This window comes from Miniopterus natalensis, chromosome 1, assembly GCF_054644295.1.
Source record: "Miniopterus natalensis isolate mMinNat1 chromosome 1, mMinNat1.hap1, whole genome shotgun sequence".
NCBI classification, from domain to species: domain Eukaryota; kingdom Metazoa; phylum Chordata; class Mammalia; order Chiroptera; family Miniopteridae; genus Miniopterus; species Miniopterus natalensis.
The window spans coordinates 152,292,981-152,313,719 of NC_142081.1; the positions used below are offsets into that span (position 1 = coordinate 152,292,981).

Sequence of the window (20,739 nt, forward strand, 5' to 3'; positions counted from 1 at the left end):
TGAGGATAAGGATATTATTCCAATTTCAGTACTGAATCTAAGACAAACAACTAATGCGTGAGCAGAGGCAGAAAGTGAAGCCAGATGTCTGAGTACAGACCTATGTTCCCAACTACCTAACCAAAGTGCCCACCCCTCCGCCTACCTTGCTTGTCTCATTTCCAATGTGACAGATGCAGGAGAAATTACAATATGCTGAGATAAAGACTTCATAGCATGATAGCTCATCTACACCATTCACAACTGTGTGTTACTACAGCCCCAATTATACGCTAGAATCCATAAAACCCACAAAATGAGACAACTTGTTAACAATTTGACAATTTTTAAACAAATTTAAAAGAGCAGGTACTATGAGCATTGCCAGTGGTTTTTAGAAGTCTAAATCCAAACTGTAGTGAGGGTCTTTAAAAAAGCATGTCAAACTGATTCTGAAATTTATATAGTGTGAACGAAAAGGGGCCACATGCTAACCTGACAAGCTCAGGGAAGGCCTGCATGGGCCCTGCAACCTCAGAGACCTAAAGTAACCATAAAAGAAGGTCTGAAATTAAAACATTTTAACTAAAAGCAGTCTATGGTGGGCAGTCACGTCCTAAGGCAGTATTTTTCCTTCACAAAGGTTAATTTTCACCTTAACTAAGCCTGTCTTTTTGCATCTGAGATAACATACTTGATTAACATGCCTTTGCAAAACAAAGGAATTTCCCCTTTTTCCGGACCCTCAATGCATCAGAGCAGAGACCATTGTTATTGTTATCCCCTCATTGTTACTGTTATCCTTATTAACTGTTAACTGTAAGCTATCCTGTACCCACCTATGTAAAAGAAGTATGTGTCTATCATTTTACTTTTTATCCAATCCCAGAGGTTCCCCCTCCCTGCCACAGATTCCAAGTAACCCTTATGCCTCCTCCTTTGATTTTAATCTATAAAGCAAGATGTAAAAATGCCATTCTCCAGAGCATTATCTCAATCCGCTGAGATTTTGCTTCCTGGAAATTGTCGTCAGCTTGGCTCAGATAAACTCACAAAAATTCTTCACAAGTTTGAATGTTTCTTACATTAACACTAGAAAGCCAAAGGAACCAGAAGAGTCGAAACAATTTTGAAAAAGAAAATAGTTAGAGGGGCTCACATTACCTAATTTCATGACTTTAAATTATAAAGCTACAGTTACCAAGTGTGGTATGAGTGAAAGGACAGACACATAAATCAACAGAGAGTCCAGAAATAGACGCAGATATATATGGTCAATTAATTTTCCACAAATTTGCAAAGGCAATTCAATTGAGAAAGGATGGTGTTTTTAATGAATGGTACGATCAACAGGATATCTATATATCTCACACCTATATAAAGGTTAATATTGGATCATAGTCTTAAGTGTGAAACCTAAAATTATGACATTTCTAGAAGAAGCCATAGGAATAAATCTTTCTTGCCTTGGATTTGGCAAAGATTTCTTAGACATGAAACCAAAAGCATAATCCATAAAAGAAAATGGATTTATCAAAACTTGAAATTTCTGCTTTCTGAAGACGCCATTACAAAAATAAAAAAGCCAGCCACAGCCTGTAAGAAGATATTTACAAAACATCTTACAAAGGACTTGCATCCATAATATATAGAAACATTTAAAAATTAATAAGAGAGCAAGAAACTCAATTTAGAAAATAGAAAAAGATCTAAGGAAGCTATATCAATGGCACATAAGCACACTGGAAGATATTCAGTATCAGTGATCATTAAGGATACCTACACTGTTATTAGATTAGGGGGGGAAACCCAACAATACCAAATACTGGTGAAGATGTGGAGCAACTGCAACTCTCATATATTGCTGGTGTGAAAGCAAACTGATATAGCCACTTTGCAAATCAGTGTAGAAATTTCTTAATGTTAAACCTACATTTACCATTTCTAGGTATTCACCCAAGAGAAATAAAAATTTACAGACACACAGGAATAGGTAGATAAATATTCATTACAGAATTATTCATGAAAAACTGGAAACAACTCAAATAGGAATATTACTCAGTTATGAAAAGAAACAAACTGCTAATATAAACACTACCATGAAGAAATTGCAAATGCATTATGCCCAGTGAAAAAGGCCATCCTCAAAAGGCGACATACACATCATTCTATTTATATGATATTCAGGGTGGAGGGGACCACAATTATGGAAGCAGGAAACAGGTGGTCATCAGGGCTGGCAGTAAGGGAAGGACCATGAGAGAATTTGGGGGGATGATGTTACTATTCTACCTCTCAATTATTGTAGTACATGACAATATTTGTCAAAGCACGCTAAAAAGTGTGAATTTTAATATACATAAGTTATATCTCAATAAAACAGACTTTTTAAAAAGCAGCCTAGCTTAACACTAAGTTTTAAGATTTTTAAAGATGGAAACATAAAAATCCTAAATGATGAACGCATCCTGGTTGTCTCAAACAAGCTGTCCGGTGTATTTGATTAAAATTTGTTTGTAAGTCTGTCACAACTTTTACCCTATAAGAGTTAGAAGGCCTGGTTTCTGCCCCTGATTCTGTCACTCAGGTGATCCATAAAATAATAGAACATTTACCTCACTTTATTTTTCTGCTTCTAAGTTTCTCAGATTTAAAATGAGATAAAGCATTCCTAACCTCAAGGCAGTTACAGCCATTAAGAGATGATATATGGGATACATAGGTGATATATGGAATATGTACAGTGTCAGCCAACTAAATATAGATATATTACTACATCAAATTTAGTCAGGGCTAAAACTGAAAGCTCAGCCTTAACAGGAAAACTCAACAGTCACAAATGGTAACAGGTAAGGGGAAAGTAAATTATCTGGAATAAAATTTAAAAAGTAAAATAAACAATAGGAATCACAAGTACACTGGAAAAAACCTGGGACATTTGCTAATGGGACTATATTGGATCTTTTGTAAATGATTACTTTCTTTGGAGACGGGCACAAAGATGTCATTTTCTAAAAGAGTATTACTGTAGGTTATCTTCACATATTAATGAATTACTTTGTTTAAAAAGCTAAAACACTTATCAAGGGCTTGCTGTGTGTCAGCACTAAGTGCTTTGCATATTATTAACTAACTGAATATTCACAAGAACTAAAAAACAGCACCAAATGTATTTTGGAAAGTAATTTCCTAACACTCATATGCTTGACAGAAAAGCTTCGGCAAGTCCCACTACAGTGAAGACAAGCACTGAAACCGGCATGCCCAATGTGAAGACATCCCAGAGGAATCCCTGTCGCGAACATTCGTCTTCCACACCTAAAAGATGTGCCCTGAACCTTATTCAAGAAGCCATCGTTGTGGTTTCATAAACAAGGTAAGGAACTAACATCTACTCACTTTGCTGTTAGAGAAGAGCTGGCCGTATGAAGTTGTTTTTAATGTCCTCAGATACAAATCACAGGCAAGACCCAGCAAGCAGAGGCTAAACTGTGGAGTGCCTTGGGTACCGCGTCTGTGTGCACGTGTGTGCGTCCCCTCAAAGAACCACAGTACTACATACACACTTCAACCAGAATGAGACCGGCCCCTCCTCCAGCCTTGTTCCTCCGCAGAGGCCAAGGATTCGGAGATACCTTCTAGAACACATTCCAGAAAACCCGGGGTCCTGAGGTTCCCTATCCAAACGTTTCAAAAACTGATTCTAGGGTCCATCCTGCTGGGAGATCTTGCCACCCGTACATACGCCACTAGGCAAAGAAATGGGCCAGGGGGGCTACTGGAGAGCAGGTGAACTGTCCACACACAGGCGGCAAGTCCCTAAGGGGCGGAATGGAGCCAGCTCTCCCGTGGGTCCACCTTCTGGAAGGGCATTCGGAGGAGCTGGGAGGTGCTCAAAGCCGACTCCACGAGAATGAAGCCGAAGACACCCTACGCCAGCCACGGGGAGGTGCAGGCAAAGACCAAGACCCCGCATTGACAGGCGCACGGGCCTCCGGTGGGACAGCGGGGCGAACGGAACACTGCGGGGGCCACCCGAGCAATTCCTGAAGAGGGGGTTCGGGGCCCGCGTCGCCCAGCCCAGCGTCGCGCGGGGGCAGGTACGCGGGCAGGCTGGAGGCAGGGTATCCAGGAGACGGAGGCTGACGTCAGCCGCGATGCCAGGGAGAGGACCGGGCAGCATAGCAACAGGAGGGAGCTGTCGCAGTCCGGGGGCCCGGCCGTCAGCTGACCGCGGGCAGCCAGTCCCGCGCCGCGCGGCACGGGCGGGGCGGCCGCCTCCGTGCCGCGGCCGACGTCACGGCCACTTGCCGCAGCGCAGGACCGCTCGGCCGCAGCTCGCGCAGGTCCCTGCAGCCCGAGACTGCGGCGCCGCCTGCCATGGCCGACTCGGAGAAGCGGGCGCCCGCCGAGCGCAGCCCCGAGGCGGCGGCGGAGGAGGGCGCGGCGGACGGCGGCGCGCGGGGCGGCGACTCGGACGGCGCGGCGGGGGACTCGGACTGCGCCGCCGCCCCGACCCCGGAGGAGCCCGAGGCGCCCGCCGAGAGCGCGCCGAAGCCCAAAAACGACTTTATCGAGAGCCTGCCCAACTCGGTGAAATGCCGGGTCCTGGCGCTCAAGAAGCTGCAGAAGCGCTGCGATAAGATCGAGGCCAAGTTTGACAAGGAATTTCAGGCTCTGGAGAAAAAGTACAACGAAATCTATAAGCCCTTGCTGGCCAAGATCCAGGAGCTCACCGGCGAGATGGAGGGGTGCGCGTGGACCTTGGAGGGTGAGGAGGACGACGACGACGACGAGTACGAGGAGGAGGAGGGCGAGGAGGAGGAGGAGGAGGCGGCGGCCAAGGACCGGGGTCCGCGCGCCGCGGGGCCCGACGCCGCCAGGGAGTGAGCGGCGCAGACGGGCGCGCGGGCGACGGGAGCGCCCCGGGGCTTTTCTGGTGGGTGTGTGTGTTTTTGGTTTTTTTTTACTATTGGTGAACTTAAGAGGCTCAGGTTTTGGACCAAAATACAAATATGAATCAATTCTGACATTCCTAAAATTATATTAAATTGAAACGATCAGATCCTGACCAGCCCGTTTCCAATTGGATCTTCATTTTGAACCCAGTAAAATACACCGAAAGGTGTTGAAGAAAACGAGTTCAATTAAAAATGATTTTTTTTTTTCCCCTGACCCCTTGTGCGAGGACTGGAGCTGAGGGCTTATGAACGGCGTCAAGCAGATGGGAAGCAAAGAATCGCTTTGAAACCCATTCATCACACTGCTCATCACACTACGCACGGGAAACCCAAGGCGAGACTGAACATGTTCTCAATGCTGAATTCTTCGATTTTTTTTTTTTAGTCCTGAAATTTTCCACTGCAGAGAAAGCAGAACCCAAGAAAAGGAAAAAAAAACTCATTTATAAGACTTTGCTTTTGTAACCCAGACATCAGCTTTACACTTCAGAGAAGAGGGATGGAATCAAGGAAGCCTGTGACGGAGATCACGACAGTACCGTTAATGAGGTCTGCAAACTGCCACTTCAGATTTTAAATATTCTGAATATTTGAATTTAGAGAAATTACATGGTTCTGAGAAGGAGGGTATATAACCTGTATAATACTGTCAACATATGTGTTCATTATTTACAGTCTCATGTTTATGTGTATTCTTGATAGTGTCTATTTACAAAGATATAAAAAATGTTTAAGTCCCTCTTCTTAGCATTTTAGAAATATTAATTTACTTGAAGAGATGTAGAACGTAGTGAATTCTGTAAAGCATGTGTATACAGTGTTCCGTAGTTTGATCCTTGTGAAGTCTTTCTGTCATGTAGCTTTTAGGATGTAGCTGTGAAAATTATCAGGACTCTTCAATGAAGCTAATGTTTGGGAAAAAATATATACTTGAAGAACCAATCTAAATGTGTGTCCCTACCCCCAGCTCAGAAATAGAAAAGGTTTAAGTTTGCTTGTATTAGCTGTGCCTTCATTATTTTGCTATGTAAATGTGACATATTAAATATAAAATGGTGCAAAATCAAATTTTACTGCTTGAGGATTGGCATATAGTTAAGGATTTTTAGGAAGGACACATTTAATGTAAAGACTCTTAGCTTCTTTGTGGGTTTTGAATTGTGTGTTACCCAGTGATCTATAAAAAAAACATAAGCATAAAGTTGTTTACCACTGTGGTGTTAATAAAACGGTATTTTCAAACAATAAAGGACTCGGGACTCTGATTGCCTGGAATCAAATCCCAGCTCTGCCTCTATTAGGAGTTTGTGTTCAGTGTTTCCTCATCTGTAAAAGGACAGTAACACTCCCCTCACAGGTTATTATGGACAACAGTGAGTTAATACACAGAGACACTGATTAGAAATTCAGTCCCTGTTCTCTCCCAGTTACAAAAGGAGAGAAAATGGACATCATTATATTCTTAAGTTTATGATTCCTTATTGTTAGAAAACAATGTAATCTTCAGTACAGAAACACAGGAAATTCAATAAACTGTCTTGGGTTTGGTTTCCTCAATATAAAATCAGGTTTTTATTTCTCCCCAGAAAGGAAGGATAAAAGACTTTAATGTGACATGAATATATAAAAAAGGTATTTCAACTTTACATTTGGGCATTCTGAAGTAAAAATAATTTAAAATTGAAGCTTTCCAAAAAAATGTAAAACTCAGATGCATTTTCTTCCATTTTCCATAAGCGTTAACATTACACAGAAGCAAAATTAGACTGCTTTACCTTAGGGAATGGGAGGCAGCTCTGACCTGTTGCTATTGACAGTAGTTGAGTAAAACCTTAAGGTAGTAGCTAATCTTCCTTAGGGCCAGGTCAACCAAAAGGGGGGAGGGGGAGCATTTTATATATATATATATATATATAAACATAATTCAGTGAGGAATTGATCAGTTACCACATAAATATACAACAATCACTAGGCACTAATCTCAAAAGGCTCTTTCACAGTAGAATAAGAAATCAAAATGCTTATTAAAAAAACTAATAAAAAATATGTAAAACCTATATGAAAAGAAAAAACAGTATCACGAAAAATATAAAATGGGCCTTAGGATGGTAAAATTAAATATCACGGAAGTGCCAATTCTTCCCAAATTAACTTTTAATTTATCACACATCAAGTGAAAGCCCAAAGTGGATCTAGAAATTAATATAATTACCCTAATGTTCACCTGTAAGAATAGCTAAGAAAATTAGCAATATGGATGCAATTCAGATTTTTACCTTAGAATACAGACTTTAAAATTTTTTTTTAACTTAAGAAAATACATTAGGTATTTATCAATTACTGGACAGGGAAAGGCTAAGATTAGAAATAATCAACAGGCTTGACAACACAAGAATAAATTATAAAGATTTAAACACAACACATTTTCCAAAGCAAACAACAAACTGGGAATAAAATCTGCAATAAACATGGCTGGCAAAGGGTTAATAGCCTTAATATAATAAAGAATTCATACAAATCACATGAAAATCATTTAGTCTCAATAGAGAATGCATAAACAACATCAGCAGACTACTTTAGAAAGAGGAAATATTGCAACCCTGTTAGGGGCAGAAAAACGGGTCCTAAAAGGGCAGTATTAAGTGGAGCAGGGCTCCAGTGAGGTCTGGAGTACATGTTCTCAGCCGCATGCTCTGGGCAGCAATCTTTCTTTCACTTACAGGACTTTATAAGGTTTTCTAACTACCAGTCATTAATACTGTTGGCCACTTTTCCCAGGATTCAGGCATGTTTATAGTCCCCTTCACAAAGTCAAGCAATTTCCATTTCCTAACTGGGTTGATCTTTACCCTCTGTTTCCTGCAGTATTTATTTGATTGTTCCTTAGGCAGCCATAAAACTTACATGATAACATCTAACAGGATACCCTCCTTTCAAAGCAGGTCAAATGCTATCATACATAAACCATTTTTAATCTATTATAGGCCCAAATTAGTAAGCAATGCACAAAATAGCTGGCAGAAAGGAAGGCAATATGCATTACACATTCAACTCAGGCTCTAAGAGAATTCTGCAGAAAGCTGCAGCATGCTGACGCTCACTGCCCAAGCGGGCACAGCAGCTCTCCCTGCCTGAGTTTACTCTCAGTGCATACACAGACACATTTGCTCATGCACACACATGTACATTTTTTTCTTATTGAGATAAAATTCACAAAACATAATTAACCATTTTAAATGAACAATTCAGTGGCATTCATACATTCACAATGTTGTAAAACCATCACTTCTATCTAATCCACAATTTTTAAACAAAAACATTTTAGAGGTAAACATCAATAAAGCGGATCAGTGCTGTGTAAATATGTAAAGTAACTTCTATATAGAAGTAATACAAAATTTTACAAATGAGATCAAATTTCTTAGATTTAAAAAATTAGATTTTTTCTTAAAAATACTTAGGGCTTGTAAAGATTATGTGAAATGGGTACTCGCATATACTGATAACACATAACCTGCTGTTAATTCATTAGAAAAATCAATTTAGCAAAGATATCTATCAACAGATTCAAAATGAGACATTCTATTTCAATTTCATTCTTGGGACCTAATCATTAGAAAGCAATTTGAAAAGCAAACAAAGCTTTATACACAAAAGATGTTTACTATATAGTCTTACTAAAAATGAAGGAAAGAAGGAAAAAAATTTTTTTTTAATCCAGAGAAACAAGCCAAATATCTAAAAATGAAAAACTAGAAAGTACACATTCAAATGGAAGACTGCAGCCATTAAGGTTGTCCAAGAGGGCTCTGTATTATCTGGATTTAAGTTTAAAAACTCAGACATAACAATTTTATACATATACAGTATGTTTTTAACTATGCTAACTTTGCCTTTAAAAATTGCATAGTTTGCCTAAAAGAAAAAGAACAAACTCTTCAAAGTCATTTTTCTTTGGCAGGTGTGGGGAAGGGGAACATTCTGGGACCCTAGTCTTTTTTTTCTTAAATAATTCTCACCCGAGGATATGTTTTTATTGATTTGGGAGAGAGAGAGAGAAAGAGAGAGAGAGAAAGAGAGAGAGAGAAAGGGGAGGAAAAAAACATTGATCTGGGGATTGAAACTGCAACCTTTTGGTACATGGGATGATGCTCCAACCAACTGAGCCACCAGGCCAGGGCGGGACTCTGGTCTTGGCCTCGAAGCAGTGTGCTGATGCTTATGTGGAGTACAAGCTCTCGCTCAAGTTGTGTGGCTTTAAAATCTGGCTCTGGTTTTGAATCCTGGACTTTGGCTGTGTAACCTTGAACACGTGACTGTTTTTCTATACCTCAGTTTTCTTCATCTGTAATGTGGGGAGAAATTCTAAGTACATGTGAAGTACTTAGAAGTACTTAGAAGTGCCTGATACATCTAAGCACTCAAGAAATGTTAGTGGCATTTTAATTATCTGCTATTCCTGTAACAGTCCAGTATAAATACAGTGCAGATCTTAAAGATTATACCTCTCACAGACTCTCTCAAGAGATCACTGACAGCTGTCTAAACGTCAGTAGATCTTAAGGAGCTAGAAGTGTTTGTCATGTTTTATACTCAGCTTTAGGTATCCTTTGGAGCACTTAAGCCTGACATTTCTGTGTTTTTTGTTGCTTTTGTTGTTGTTTTTTATCCTCACCTGAAGATATTTTTTCCATTGCTTTTCAGAGAGAGTGGAAGGGAGAGAGAGAGGAAGAGAGAAAGATCAATGTGAAAGAGGCACATCGACTGGTTGCCTGCCACACATGCCCTGACTGGGGCCGGGGATCAAGCCTGCAACCTAGGTACGTGCCCTTGGCCGGAATCAATTCCAGGACCCTTCAGTCCACAGGTGGACACTCTAACCACTGAGCCAAACCAGCAAGGACATGTGTGGTCTTTTTAATATTCTTCCCATTCCCACCTTTTTTAAAATGGGGACATGGGGAAAGACATAGATTACATTTAATTTGATTACACTAAATTGAGGTCAATTTGGGGGAATCTAGAATGATTTGTGGGTTTTTCATTAATGGTAATAACATCATACTACAGAGTGTGAGAAATAATCACAAGCAGTCATGTAATACAGTATTATCCATATATGACTACCAGCTGTGGCAAGAAGATTCATTTAGCTACGATGTGGCCACCAGCAATCACGCATGACATTCTTTTACCTGGATTTTATAACTCTTTTGACTCTCTGCAGCTCTTGTCCAAAGATAGAAAGCATTTTTAAGAACAAATGGAATATAATAAATTGTGGCTATAGAATTGGTACCCTCCTGCCATTTTCCTCCAAGGCAATGGTAATAACAAATATCTTACTGTTAAATCAACCAAAACAGCTTCAATGCCAACAGTATTTGTGTATACAATTGCCCAAGTTAAAAATCCAACAGGTATTATTCTTATAGTTCTTTCATTTTCTTACACTGATCTATGAAATACTCAAAAAGGACCCCTAGTAATGAGATTATGTATGGCATATAATAGACCAAAGGAAAAAACAGCTTCAATGATTACTTAAACAATCATACACAACCTTTCTTACCAGGATCTTAATATGCATTGATAATAATACTTCTGCCTTTTACATCATAAAAGAAAAAAAATGTCACTTGTCTTTTTATGGTTGTCCCTAACCATGACAATGATACCAAGTAATGTGACAATAATCACACTAGATTCTTCTTGGAAGCCTATACAACAGGTAACTGTGTAATAGCAACAGGGTCTGCCTCCTGTCACCAAGTACAGACAGTATAACCATGTTCAAAGTGCTCAGAGCAGCGTGAGTGAGGTCACTGTGTACTCAGTGAGTGCTCCATGACCCAGGAAAACCAAAACCTCACTTCACCTAACACAGAAGCTGTTCCATACTTTAACCTCAAACTTAGTAAACTGACAATAAAGATATTTAAAATGACAGCACTCTCAATTTTTTTACTTCCATTCAAGATGGCAGTAGGTAAGCGTGCTCATCTCCTTTCACAACCACATCAAAATTACAACTAAGTAATAGAACAACACTTAAGCACCTGAAGACTAGCTAAATAGAACTCTTTTAACTAAAGATATAAAGAAGCCACATCAAGACTGGTAGGAAGGGTGGAGATGCTAAACAGGCTAGTCCCACACCCACATGTGACAGTTGAGAACCAGTAGGGATATCTCAGCTGCTGAGGTCCCCCCTGAGGAGTGAGGGGTCCAAGCCACACACCAGACTTCCCAGCAAGGAGCACCAGTACAGGGAAGAGAAGTCCCCACAGCATCTTGCTGTGAAAATCAGCACGGATTCCATCAGGTGAGACAGGACAGCTGTAAACCCAGGCATCCTCTTAAAGGGCCCAAGCACAGACTCACTTGCTGGCACTCACCTTAAGTGCCAGAGAAGGGACAGCAGCTCAAAAAACGTCAAGGACATATGGCTAGGAACTGAATTGTCTGGCTTTAGGGTGAGGCTAGAGTGACAGTTCTCTACCAGACAAAAATGCTGGCAGGCCCCACTGTTTTTTTTTTGAGCCCTCCCCCACACAGCCTGCAGGCACAGCTGGATGCGATAGCTGAGTCGTCATCAACTTGGCTAACAGCACTGGCCCATGCTGGTGATTCTCGGAGACCTTACCTCACCCAACCAGTGCACCCGCCCTAACCTTTCTCAGTGGCTGTTTTTCACAAGCTGTTGGCCTTGGCCCATGCTGTGGATTTTCCTAAAATCTCTCAAAGGTGCATAAATTCCAAATAATCAGTGGCTGGCATCGGCATGCTCTGTACATCTTGCTAAGCAGCCCCTGGCACTAGTGGCAGTTGACCTCAGGTAAGTTTGCAGCACAGCCTCTCCCAGGTGCCTCCAAGCCCAGCACAGGCAGCTACTAACTGCTCATTATATTTTTGCTCTTACTAGATGACCACAGGCTAGATACAGGCAGCAGCTGACCTGGGCCTCACTGGAGACCCTCCCAAGAGGCCCCAGTACCAACACACCCAGTGACCAGCTTCAGACCCCACCACAGCACCACTCAATTAGCTCCACAAATGACAAGCCCCAAGGGTGGACCTGGCAGGCACCAGAGCCCCACTACAGTGAATCCCACTCTGTGGGGTGAGCCCCCAAACTATAGCTCATCTGCTGTAGTCATGGCTGGTCAGCCTGAGGGTCAGTCCCACTCACTGATATGCGAACAGCAATCAAGGCACAGCTACGATAGCAAAGCACACACAAACCACACAAGGAACAACCCCAGGAGCACCTGGCTCAGGTGATCTGGGAGTTTGCACCACTGGGTCCCATAGTATACCTATGACATAAGACCACTCTGTCAAGACTAGGAGATGTAGCAGATTTACCTAATACATAGAAACACAAATGTGAGGCATCCAAAATGAAGAAGCATGCTCCAAATAAAAGAACTAAACAAAACAGAGGCAAGCTACCTACAAGATACTGAGTTCAAAACAATGGTTATAAGAATGTTCAATGAACTTAGGTGAAGGAAAAAATGAACCAGTCAGAAATGAAGACTAGCCCTGGCCAGTTTGGCTCAGTGGTTAGAGTGTCAGCCCACAGACCAAAGGGTTGTGGATTTGATTCCCAGTCAAGAAAACATACCTCAGTTGCAAGGTCAATCCCCAGCCCCAGTTGGGGCATATGCGGAAGACAACCAATCAATGTGTCTCTCTCACATCGATGTTTCTCTCTCTCTCTCCCTCCCCCCCTCCTCTTTCTACTCTACTCTCTCTAAAAAAAAAATTAAAAAGTCAATGGAAAAAATATCCTCCAGTGAGGATAAAAAAAAGAAATGAAGACTAATAATAACTAAAATGAAGAATACATTACAAGGAGGGAATCAACAGAAAGTTAAGTGAAACAGAAAATCAAATCAGTGATCTGGAAGTCAAGGCAGCAGAAAATACCCAACAGAGTAGCAGCAAAAAAAAAAAACAAAGAAGAATTTTAAAAATGAGGATAGTTTACCGGGCCTTTGGGACAACAGCAACCGTAACAACATTCGCATCATAGGGGTAACAGAAGGAGAAGAGGAAGAGCATGAGATTGAAAACCTATCTGAAGAAATAAATAATTACTGAAAAATTCCCTAACTTGGTGAAGAAAAGAGACATACAAGTACAAAAGTGCCGAGAATACCAAAAGTGCTGGGAACCCAAAGAGTCCCACACCAAGACACATCATAGTTAAAATGCCAAAGGTTAAAGACAAACAGAATTTTAAAACTGGCAAAAGCAACAGTTACTAACAAGGGAGCTGTCATAAGACTGTCAGCTGATTTCACAACAGAAACTTTGCAGGCCAGAAGGGATTGATACAAAATATTCAAAGTGATGAAAAGCAAGAACCTACAACCAAGATTACTCTACCCAGTAAAGCTATCACTTAGGATTGAAGGAGAGAGAGAGTTTCCCAGACAAGAAAAAGCTAAAGGAGTTTATCACTATTAAAGTAGTATTACAAGAAATGTTAAAGGGGCCTCTTCATAAAGAAGAAAACAATAAATATAAAAATATGAATAAAACGGCAATAACTACATACCTATCAATTACTTTAAATGTAAATGGATTAAAGGCTCCAATCAAAACACATAAGGTTGCTGAATGGAGAAGAAAACAAGACTCATACATATGCTGCCTACAAGAGACCCATTTCAGATCAAAAGACACACAGACTGAAAGTAAAGAGATAGAAAAAGATAGTTCATACAAGTAGAAATGGAAAAGGAAAACCAAAAACTGGGGTAGCAATATTTATATCAAACAAAATAGACTTCAACAAAGGCTATAACAAGATATAAAGGACATTTAATATACAACAGCCAAGATATGGAAGCAACCTAAGTGTCCCTCAATAGATGATTGGATAAAGATATACATATCTACAATGGAATATTACTCAGCCGTAAAAAAGAATGAAACCTTACCATTTGCAACAACACTGATGGACAGAGAGGGTGTTATGCTAAGTGAAATAAGACAAATAGAGAAAGACAAATACCATATGATTTCACTTATATATGGAATCTAAAAAACAAACAATCAAAATGAAAACAAATTCATAGCTACAAAGAACAAACTGATGTTTGGCTGATGGGAGGGATGTTAGGGGGCTGGGTGAAAAAGATGAAGGGAATAAGAAGTACAAATTGGTAGTTACAAAGTAGTCATGAGGATGTAAACTACAGCATAGGGAATATAGTCGGTAATATTGTAATAATTATGTTAGGAGTCAGGAGAGTGCTAGACTTATTGGGGGATCACTTCATAAGTTATATAAAGGTACATTATGCTGTACATTTTAAAAGCGTTAGCAGACTGTATGGAATAATAAACCTGTTCTTATCAAAAATAAATCATTTGCCGTTAACAAATGCACCAATGTTAAAGGACAGTGCTTTTAGCTCCAAGAGATTCTTACCAAGTAAGAGTTTTGTTTGAAACACCTACTTGTGACAAGACTAGCCTCTATATTAGGTTCCTAAAGTCAAGATAATTTCATCATCTAAAGCCATTTTTGTTGGGTGCTTGGCAACTTCTGCACCGTTTCACTTAACTCTGGTATTATAGCTCACACTTTCCCCAAAGCTCAGGCTTCCTGGATAGTCTGGAAGGTTTATATGACAAAAAGTGTTACATTACATAAGACCATATTGGCTTCTAAATGTCTTTTAAAAGTGTAAAAGGGTGGAAGAAGAGGTCTGTCAGTTTTTCTATCATCCTATTTCAAAAGGGAAGATCTATGGTAGGAAGCCAAGGCAGATCACATGGACAGAGTGAATTTCATAGTATCTCCACTTGCATACCTCCAACTACTTATTTATTTATTTATTAAATATATCTTTATTGATTTCAGAGAGAGGAAAGGAGAGGGAGAGAGAGAGAGATAGAAACATCAATGATGAGACAGTCATTGATTGAGCCCGCAACCCGGGCATGTGCCCTGACCGGGAATCGAACCCCTATCGCCTGGATCCCAGGTCGACGCTCAACCGCTGAGCCACGCCCTGCCGGGTGCAACTACATACTTATAGTAAGAAGCCAACTAAAGCGCAGAGTGAATTGGTTTTAATTTCCCAACATGATTATAAACAGCATCCAGCCTCTCTACCTCTGTACCTTTTTCCATAGATTAAATGAAGCCTTCGTTTCCTCCATGAAGGCCCCCCTGGCTCAAAACCCTCCCAAGTAGATTGCCTTTCTCTCATCTTTCCCCACCCTCTACTGCTTCTTCAAGACAACAGCTTTAACTCCAGCCAATGTGCTAATGATCCCTAGATCCTCTTCAGAGTCTACCGTCTATTCTAATACATATAGCTCCTTTAAGAATGTACATTTTCCCTGTCCTTGTTTTTTACTTACTCCATCCCTTGTTTCTTTGTGACTCTTGTTGTTAGCAACCTCAAATTCACTTGCAATTGAGGTTGGCATTAGTAACTAAATAAAATATTCATATAGGACTTCTCTTGAGATACATGCAAACTTTCAGCTCTAAACATAACTACCTGGGTATCACACAGACATGTCAAAATCAAAATATCCAAAATGGAACTCTTTCTCCCCTCCACCCTGCTCTACAAATTCTGTTTCCTGTTAATCAGTTGTGCAAATTAGAAACCTCAGTGTTATCGTTATATGCCTCTCTAGTGCCATCCATATATAATCAGACACAAGCTCCTGATGATTTTATAACCAACACGTAGCTGACACTGTACTCCCACTACTTTCATTTTGGCCCTCACTACCCCTTACCTGAGCTACCTCAACAGCCTCCTCCTGGGTCTCCTTGTATGTGGTCTATTTCCATATGGCCACCAGTTATCTTTCTAAAACTGATCAACCATGTCCCAGTCCAAATCCCATTTTAAGGCAACCTCTATCCTAATACTATTACAGCACCACACACTAGACCTCATCCCATAAGTAAGTAGTCATTATTCTCTACCATGTGTCAAACTTGAGTCCTGACTCACATTGTTCCCTGAGCCTAAAATGTTTCCCCCCACTTACATTCTTCAATGTTCAATGTAAGTGTGGTAGCCTCTCCTCCTGCTTCCGTGGCACCTGGCCGCCTATTACTCTACCACATGCACAGTAATCTACTGCAATCATTCACCTACATTGACCCTTCTCGACTAATCTTGAGCTTCTCAAAGGTAAGTTACTTATTTCCTATGCCCAGCAACATGCCTGGCACACAGCAGATACTCAGTGTTTGTAAACTGAATTAATTAATATGCAACTGCCAGCAACCTCAATCATAATTTAATACAAAAGTAAACAAAATTTAATTTTTTCTCCTCAAAAGAGATAACACAGAGATGATAAATCATCCTGAAAAAAAATCAGATGTACTTGAATTAATTATCATGAGGGAGAAAAAAGAATTTAAAATCTATATTGCAAATTCTTCAGCAGTAAAACAACAGTAATAGTAAGCATCTCTTTAACATTCACTTATTCAATACACATTTTTCAAGCATTTTTGTACCAGGCACTCTGCTGGATACGGGAAACCCTGTGCTAGACGCTGAGAATTCATTCATTCCAAATGTTTCCTTATAAATTTTCTCACTTTAGTCTCAAAACCATCCCATGAGGTAGGTAGGGCAGCTGTTATAATCCCCATTTTTCAGATGAGAAACTGAGATCAAACAGTTTACATGATTTGTTCAGGGTCAAAGCTAGTAAGATGGAGATCTAGAATTGAAACAGGTATCACCTGAATTCAGGTCTGGTGCTTCCTCTACTATTAAAAATTCATTAAAATCTACAATTTCTTGCTCTTTTCCCTTACTTCTTCTGAAAAAGGGATTAAAATTTAACTTTAATCTTGGTCTAAAAAGTGCAGAAAAACAAAGTAGCAATGTCTGCAAAGTCCAAGGTCAGGACTAACCTGTTATCCTTGCACACAGTCACTTTGTCTCCCTCAGGTATCAGCTTCTTCTGTTCAATCACTCCATAGCTTTCTCGACAAATCTATATTTAAGGGGGGGAAAAGAAATATTTCAATTTTGTTTACCACTTATCTTTTTCTAGAACCCAAAAGAGTGAGAGGAGCTTTAGGGACAAACGTAGCTTAGTGACAACTTATTACCACAGAAAGCTCTTGGGAGACAGAGAACCCAAGTCAGAAAACACTGGCACCTTAAAAGATCTCTTTTGTTTTAAGACCTGGTATTGCCAATAAATGCAATCAAAGAGAAATGATATGAACTCAAGAAAAGAAACATACCAGAAATAAAGAGGATTAATGCTTCAGTTGTTTTCTTAAGTGCACAGATTAAATTATTCATTCATTTATTCAACACATTTACTGAACTTAAAACACTATGACTAAAAAAATTTGGTTCAGAGAATTCCCTGAATTTGTTATTTGATTTGGAGAAAAACTGTTAGTTATGACTTGTAAGCATGATGAAAGAGACAGCCATAATCATAAATAAACTGGAAATCCTTACCGTAAAGTTGAGGCAGAAAGTTTCCTCAATATCTTCCCCAGGATAATCTAAAAGTTCTTGAAGACTCCTAATCATAGAATGATGGAGAAAGGAAAAGAGGCAAATCAGACATGGCAATAGTGTTTTTATCTCAGTCATGTGTCCAGACTGTTTGAAAGGAAAAACTGTAAGATTCTAGAACGAACATAAACCCAGACTGACAGAAAATCATGTTATCTATACATTGAAAAGAAATAGGCAGTAGACCTATAAGACATTACTTGTTCTCTTTTCCTACTGAGAGATAGTACTGGATTAATGAAGAATTTCTAATGAATTATATCTAACACACTTTCTTTTAACCCTGGGGTTGCTTGGAAGTAGATACTGGGGGAGATGGTACCGCAGTGGTCCTACAGGCTGGCTTCGTCCATATGCTTTAATAGAATAATCCTTCTATCATTAAAAAGAAAGGCCACGAAGTCACCTCACCCATTAGGAATCTCAACGGCTTACTTGTTAATGCAAGGGGCTCTGTACGGTAAAGACAGTCATTATCTGTCAGACTAAAGCACACTCAAACATGCACTCAAAAAATATGTTTATTCCAACAACAGTCATATCCTAGTTTTCAAGAGAATACCTTCTTATAGCTAGACCTCATTCACACTTTCTTCTCTAGTGATCTCTGAGTCTGGCAGCTCTATCAACAGGTGCCCAGGAAGAAAATTCTTACTGTGGAATTTAAATTTGCTACCAGTTAACCACCCAAAATCACTATTTGAAATATAGCATTCTCAGCCAGGCTGGTAAAGTACATGGAGCATAGTTTTGTCACTCTTTAGCCTCTCTTCCAGTTACTAAAAATTAACCCTGACTGGGTCTCCTTTATCATTTTTTCGTATTCCTTCTAAGGTTTCTTTTCCGCTTTCTGTGACACCACCCCTGCCATGTTATGGTTTCTCAGTATTGGTGTCCTAGACTGGTGGTGTGACACTCTCATTTCCATCTTAAAATTGATACTCTTTTTCTATAGAAAGGGGTATACCTTCCTAATAATGCCAAAAGGCTTATACTGTTTACAGAAAGCTAAGGCTGTGGTGTCTTTTTACATACTTAATCTTAGGCTACCTAAAATCAGTACAGAGAAACTCAGAATAAAGGGGTTTTAAGAGCCAGAAAGAGAAGAACATAAAAACACGGCTCCACTGCTTTGGAAACTGTCTGACAGTTCCTCAAAAGGCTAAAACATAGAGCTGCCGTAGGACCCAGCAATTAAAACTTACGTCTACACAAAAACTTGGGCAAGAATGTCCATAGCAGCATTACCCATAATATCCAAAAAGTAAAAACAAGCCAAATGTCCATCAAATGATGAACAGATAAACAGAATTAGTATATCCATACAATGGAATATTATTTGGCAATGAAAAAAATGAAACACTGATATGAGTTACAATATGGATGAACCTTGAAAACATGCTGTGTGAAGAAGCCAGACACAGAGGACCATATATTGAATGATTCCCTTTATAGGAAATATCCAGAATAGGCAAACCTATAGAAACAGAAAGTAGATTAGCAGTTGCCTAGGGCTTATGGGATGAGGAGACTGGGGATGATGACTGAGGTTTCTTTTTCAGGTGATAAAAATATTCTAAAATTGTGGTGACAGCTACACAATTCTGAATATACTCAAGGTTAATGGACTGTATACTTTTAACTGGGTGAACTATATGGTATGTGAATTATATCTCAAACTTTTTTAAAAGGCTCTGGGGATATATATGAGGTTCCATAAGAGGTTTTATATATATAATCTGCCCCTGGTTCCTGACACAGAGCTCCTAAAAATCTTGTAAATTCCTAAGCGGTAAGAGCACTAGGAGCATCTTCTGTTCCAATGAGGTGGCTCTTGGTGGGCTCCTGGGTAAGGACCGGTCACTAAAAAGACTAAGCCATGATTAGAAGCTTGGAATTTTCAACTCCACCCCCATTTTCCAGAGAGGAAAGAGGGGCTAGAAATAGAGGTGATAATTGATCACGCCTATGTGAGGAAGCCTCCATAAAGTCCCAGTAGCAGGAGGTTCAGAAAGCTTCTGGGTTGGGAAACACACCACATCCCAGGAGCATGATGCACCCCAACTCCACAGGAACAGAAGCTCCTGCTCTCAGGACCTAAGCAGACCTCATCCTATGTATCTCTTCACCTGGCTGTTCATCTGTATCCTTTACCATATCCTTTAATAAACTGGTAAAAATGTTTCCCTGGGTTCTGTGTGCTGCTCTAGCAAATTAAGCGAACCTGAAGAGGGGTCATGGGAACCTCTTATTTGTAGCAAAATCAGACAGAAGTTGTGGATAACCTGGGGACCTCCTACTTGCAACTGGCATCTGAAGTGTGGTGGGAGCAGTCTTGTGGGACTGAGCCCTTAACCTGTGGAATCTGACACTACTCCAGGTAGACTGTCCAAGTTTAGTGAAATCGTAGGATACCCAGCTGGCGTCCTGGAGAACTGCTTGGTGATGCGGAGGAAAACCGCCCCCACATGTGGTGACCGGAAGTATTGTGTGACAGTAGTTTGAGAGTAAAGGAGACACGCAGAAAAGAGAAACAGGAGGAGGGGAACTGTAGGGTTTTTTAATACGGGCTCCCTTTTCAATGCTTTCCTCCCTGTGCATTTCTGGACCCTGACAAATCTCAAAGTCTTTATTTCTTGTTCAGAATAAGGAAAAAAAGAGATTATTTTGTATTCCTGGGCAGCTCTGATTTCATTTTCTTTTCTTTGCTCCACCTATAAAGTGACAGTCTCTAAGCAAGTAGCTGTGTAGCTAAGCCTTAAGACAAATCACATACAACAGAGTCTAACCATATGGTTCTATACACTCACACTTGTGCCTATGGTATTTTCAACCTTTAATCCACACTGTCAGAGGTAGCCAGAGCAGTTCCCAACACCAATCTGTCTGTCTTTTAGCTTTGTACCTTCCTTCAGTGGGTGACAGCTCCTTCAAGTCTTCCAAGCCAGGCTTTACATTCAGTAACTTCTTATAGAGCGCCAACGGGAAGTGGAGATCGACCACGGTGGAGTTGTAGATAGCTAGTCCGCAGGTTATGCCAATCAAGTGAAACCAGTTGTGCTCTACAAAACACTTTTCAGTACATATGCAAATGTGTTAAAAAGACATTCAGTGTTTCTGGCCCTCAAAACAATCTGCCATTTGAGATAAAATATTTTCAGTATAAAAGAATAAAGACCTTATTAATATTTAGTTACCTTCTGGAGCAGAGCAACTCCCCTGACAAAAATTTGATTATCCCCACAAGATAC

At 40.2% G+C, this 20,739-nt stretch overlaps 2 protein-coding genes across 3 annotated transcripts in view; one reads left to right on the forward strand and one right to left on the reverse strand.

The window, feature by feature from the left end:
* Window positions 1-20,739, reverse strand: part of HERC3 (HECT and RLD domain containing E3 ubiquitin protein ligase 3) — a 104,717-nt gene that overhangs the window by 9,952 nt on the left and 74,026 nt on the right. For both annotated transcript variants that reach the window (XM_087826596.1, XM_016203230.2), the window contains 3 exons: window positions 20,394-20,560; window positions 17,429-17,495; window positions 16,864-16,946 (listed from right to left, as the gene is read on the reverse strand). In XM_087826596.1, coding sequence (XP_087682722.1) covers window positions 16,864-16,946; window positions 17,429-17,495; window positions 20,394-20,560 — 317 coding nt within the window. The remainder of the gene's footprint in view (window positions 1-16,863; window positions 16,947-17,428; window positions 17,496-20,393; window positions 20,561-20,739) is intronic.
* On the forward strand, window positions 4,360-4,869 carry NAP1L5 (nucleosome assembly protein 1 like 5). The gene has a single exon (XM_087826601.1). It carries the CDS (start codon window positions 4,360-4,362, stop codon window positions 4,867-4,869), a length of 510 nt encoding a protein of 169 aa, XP_087682727.1.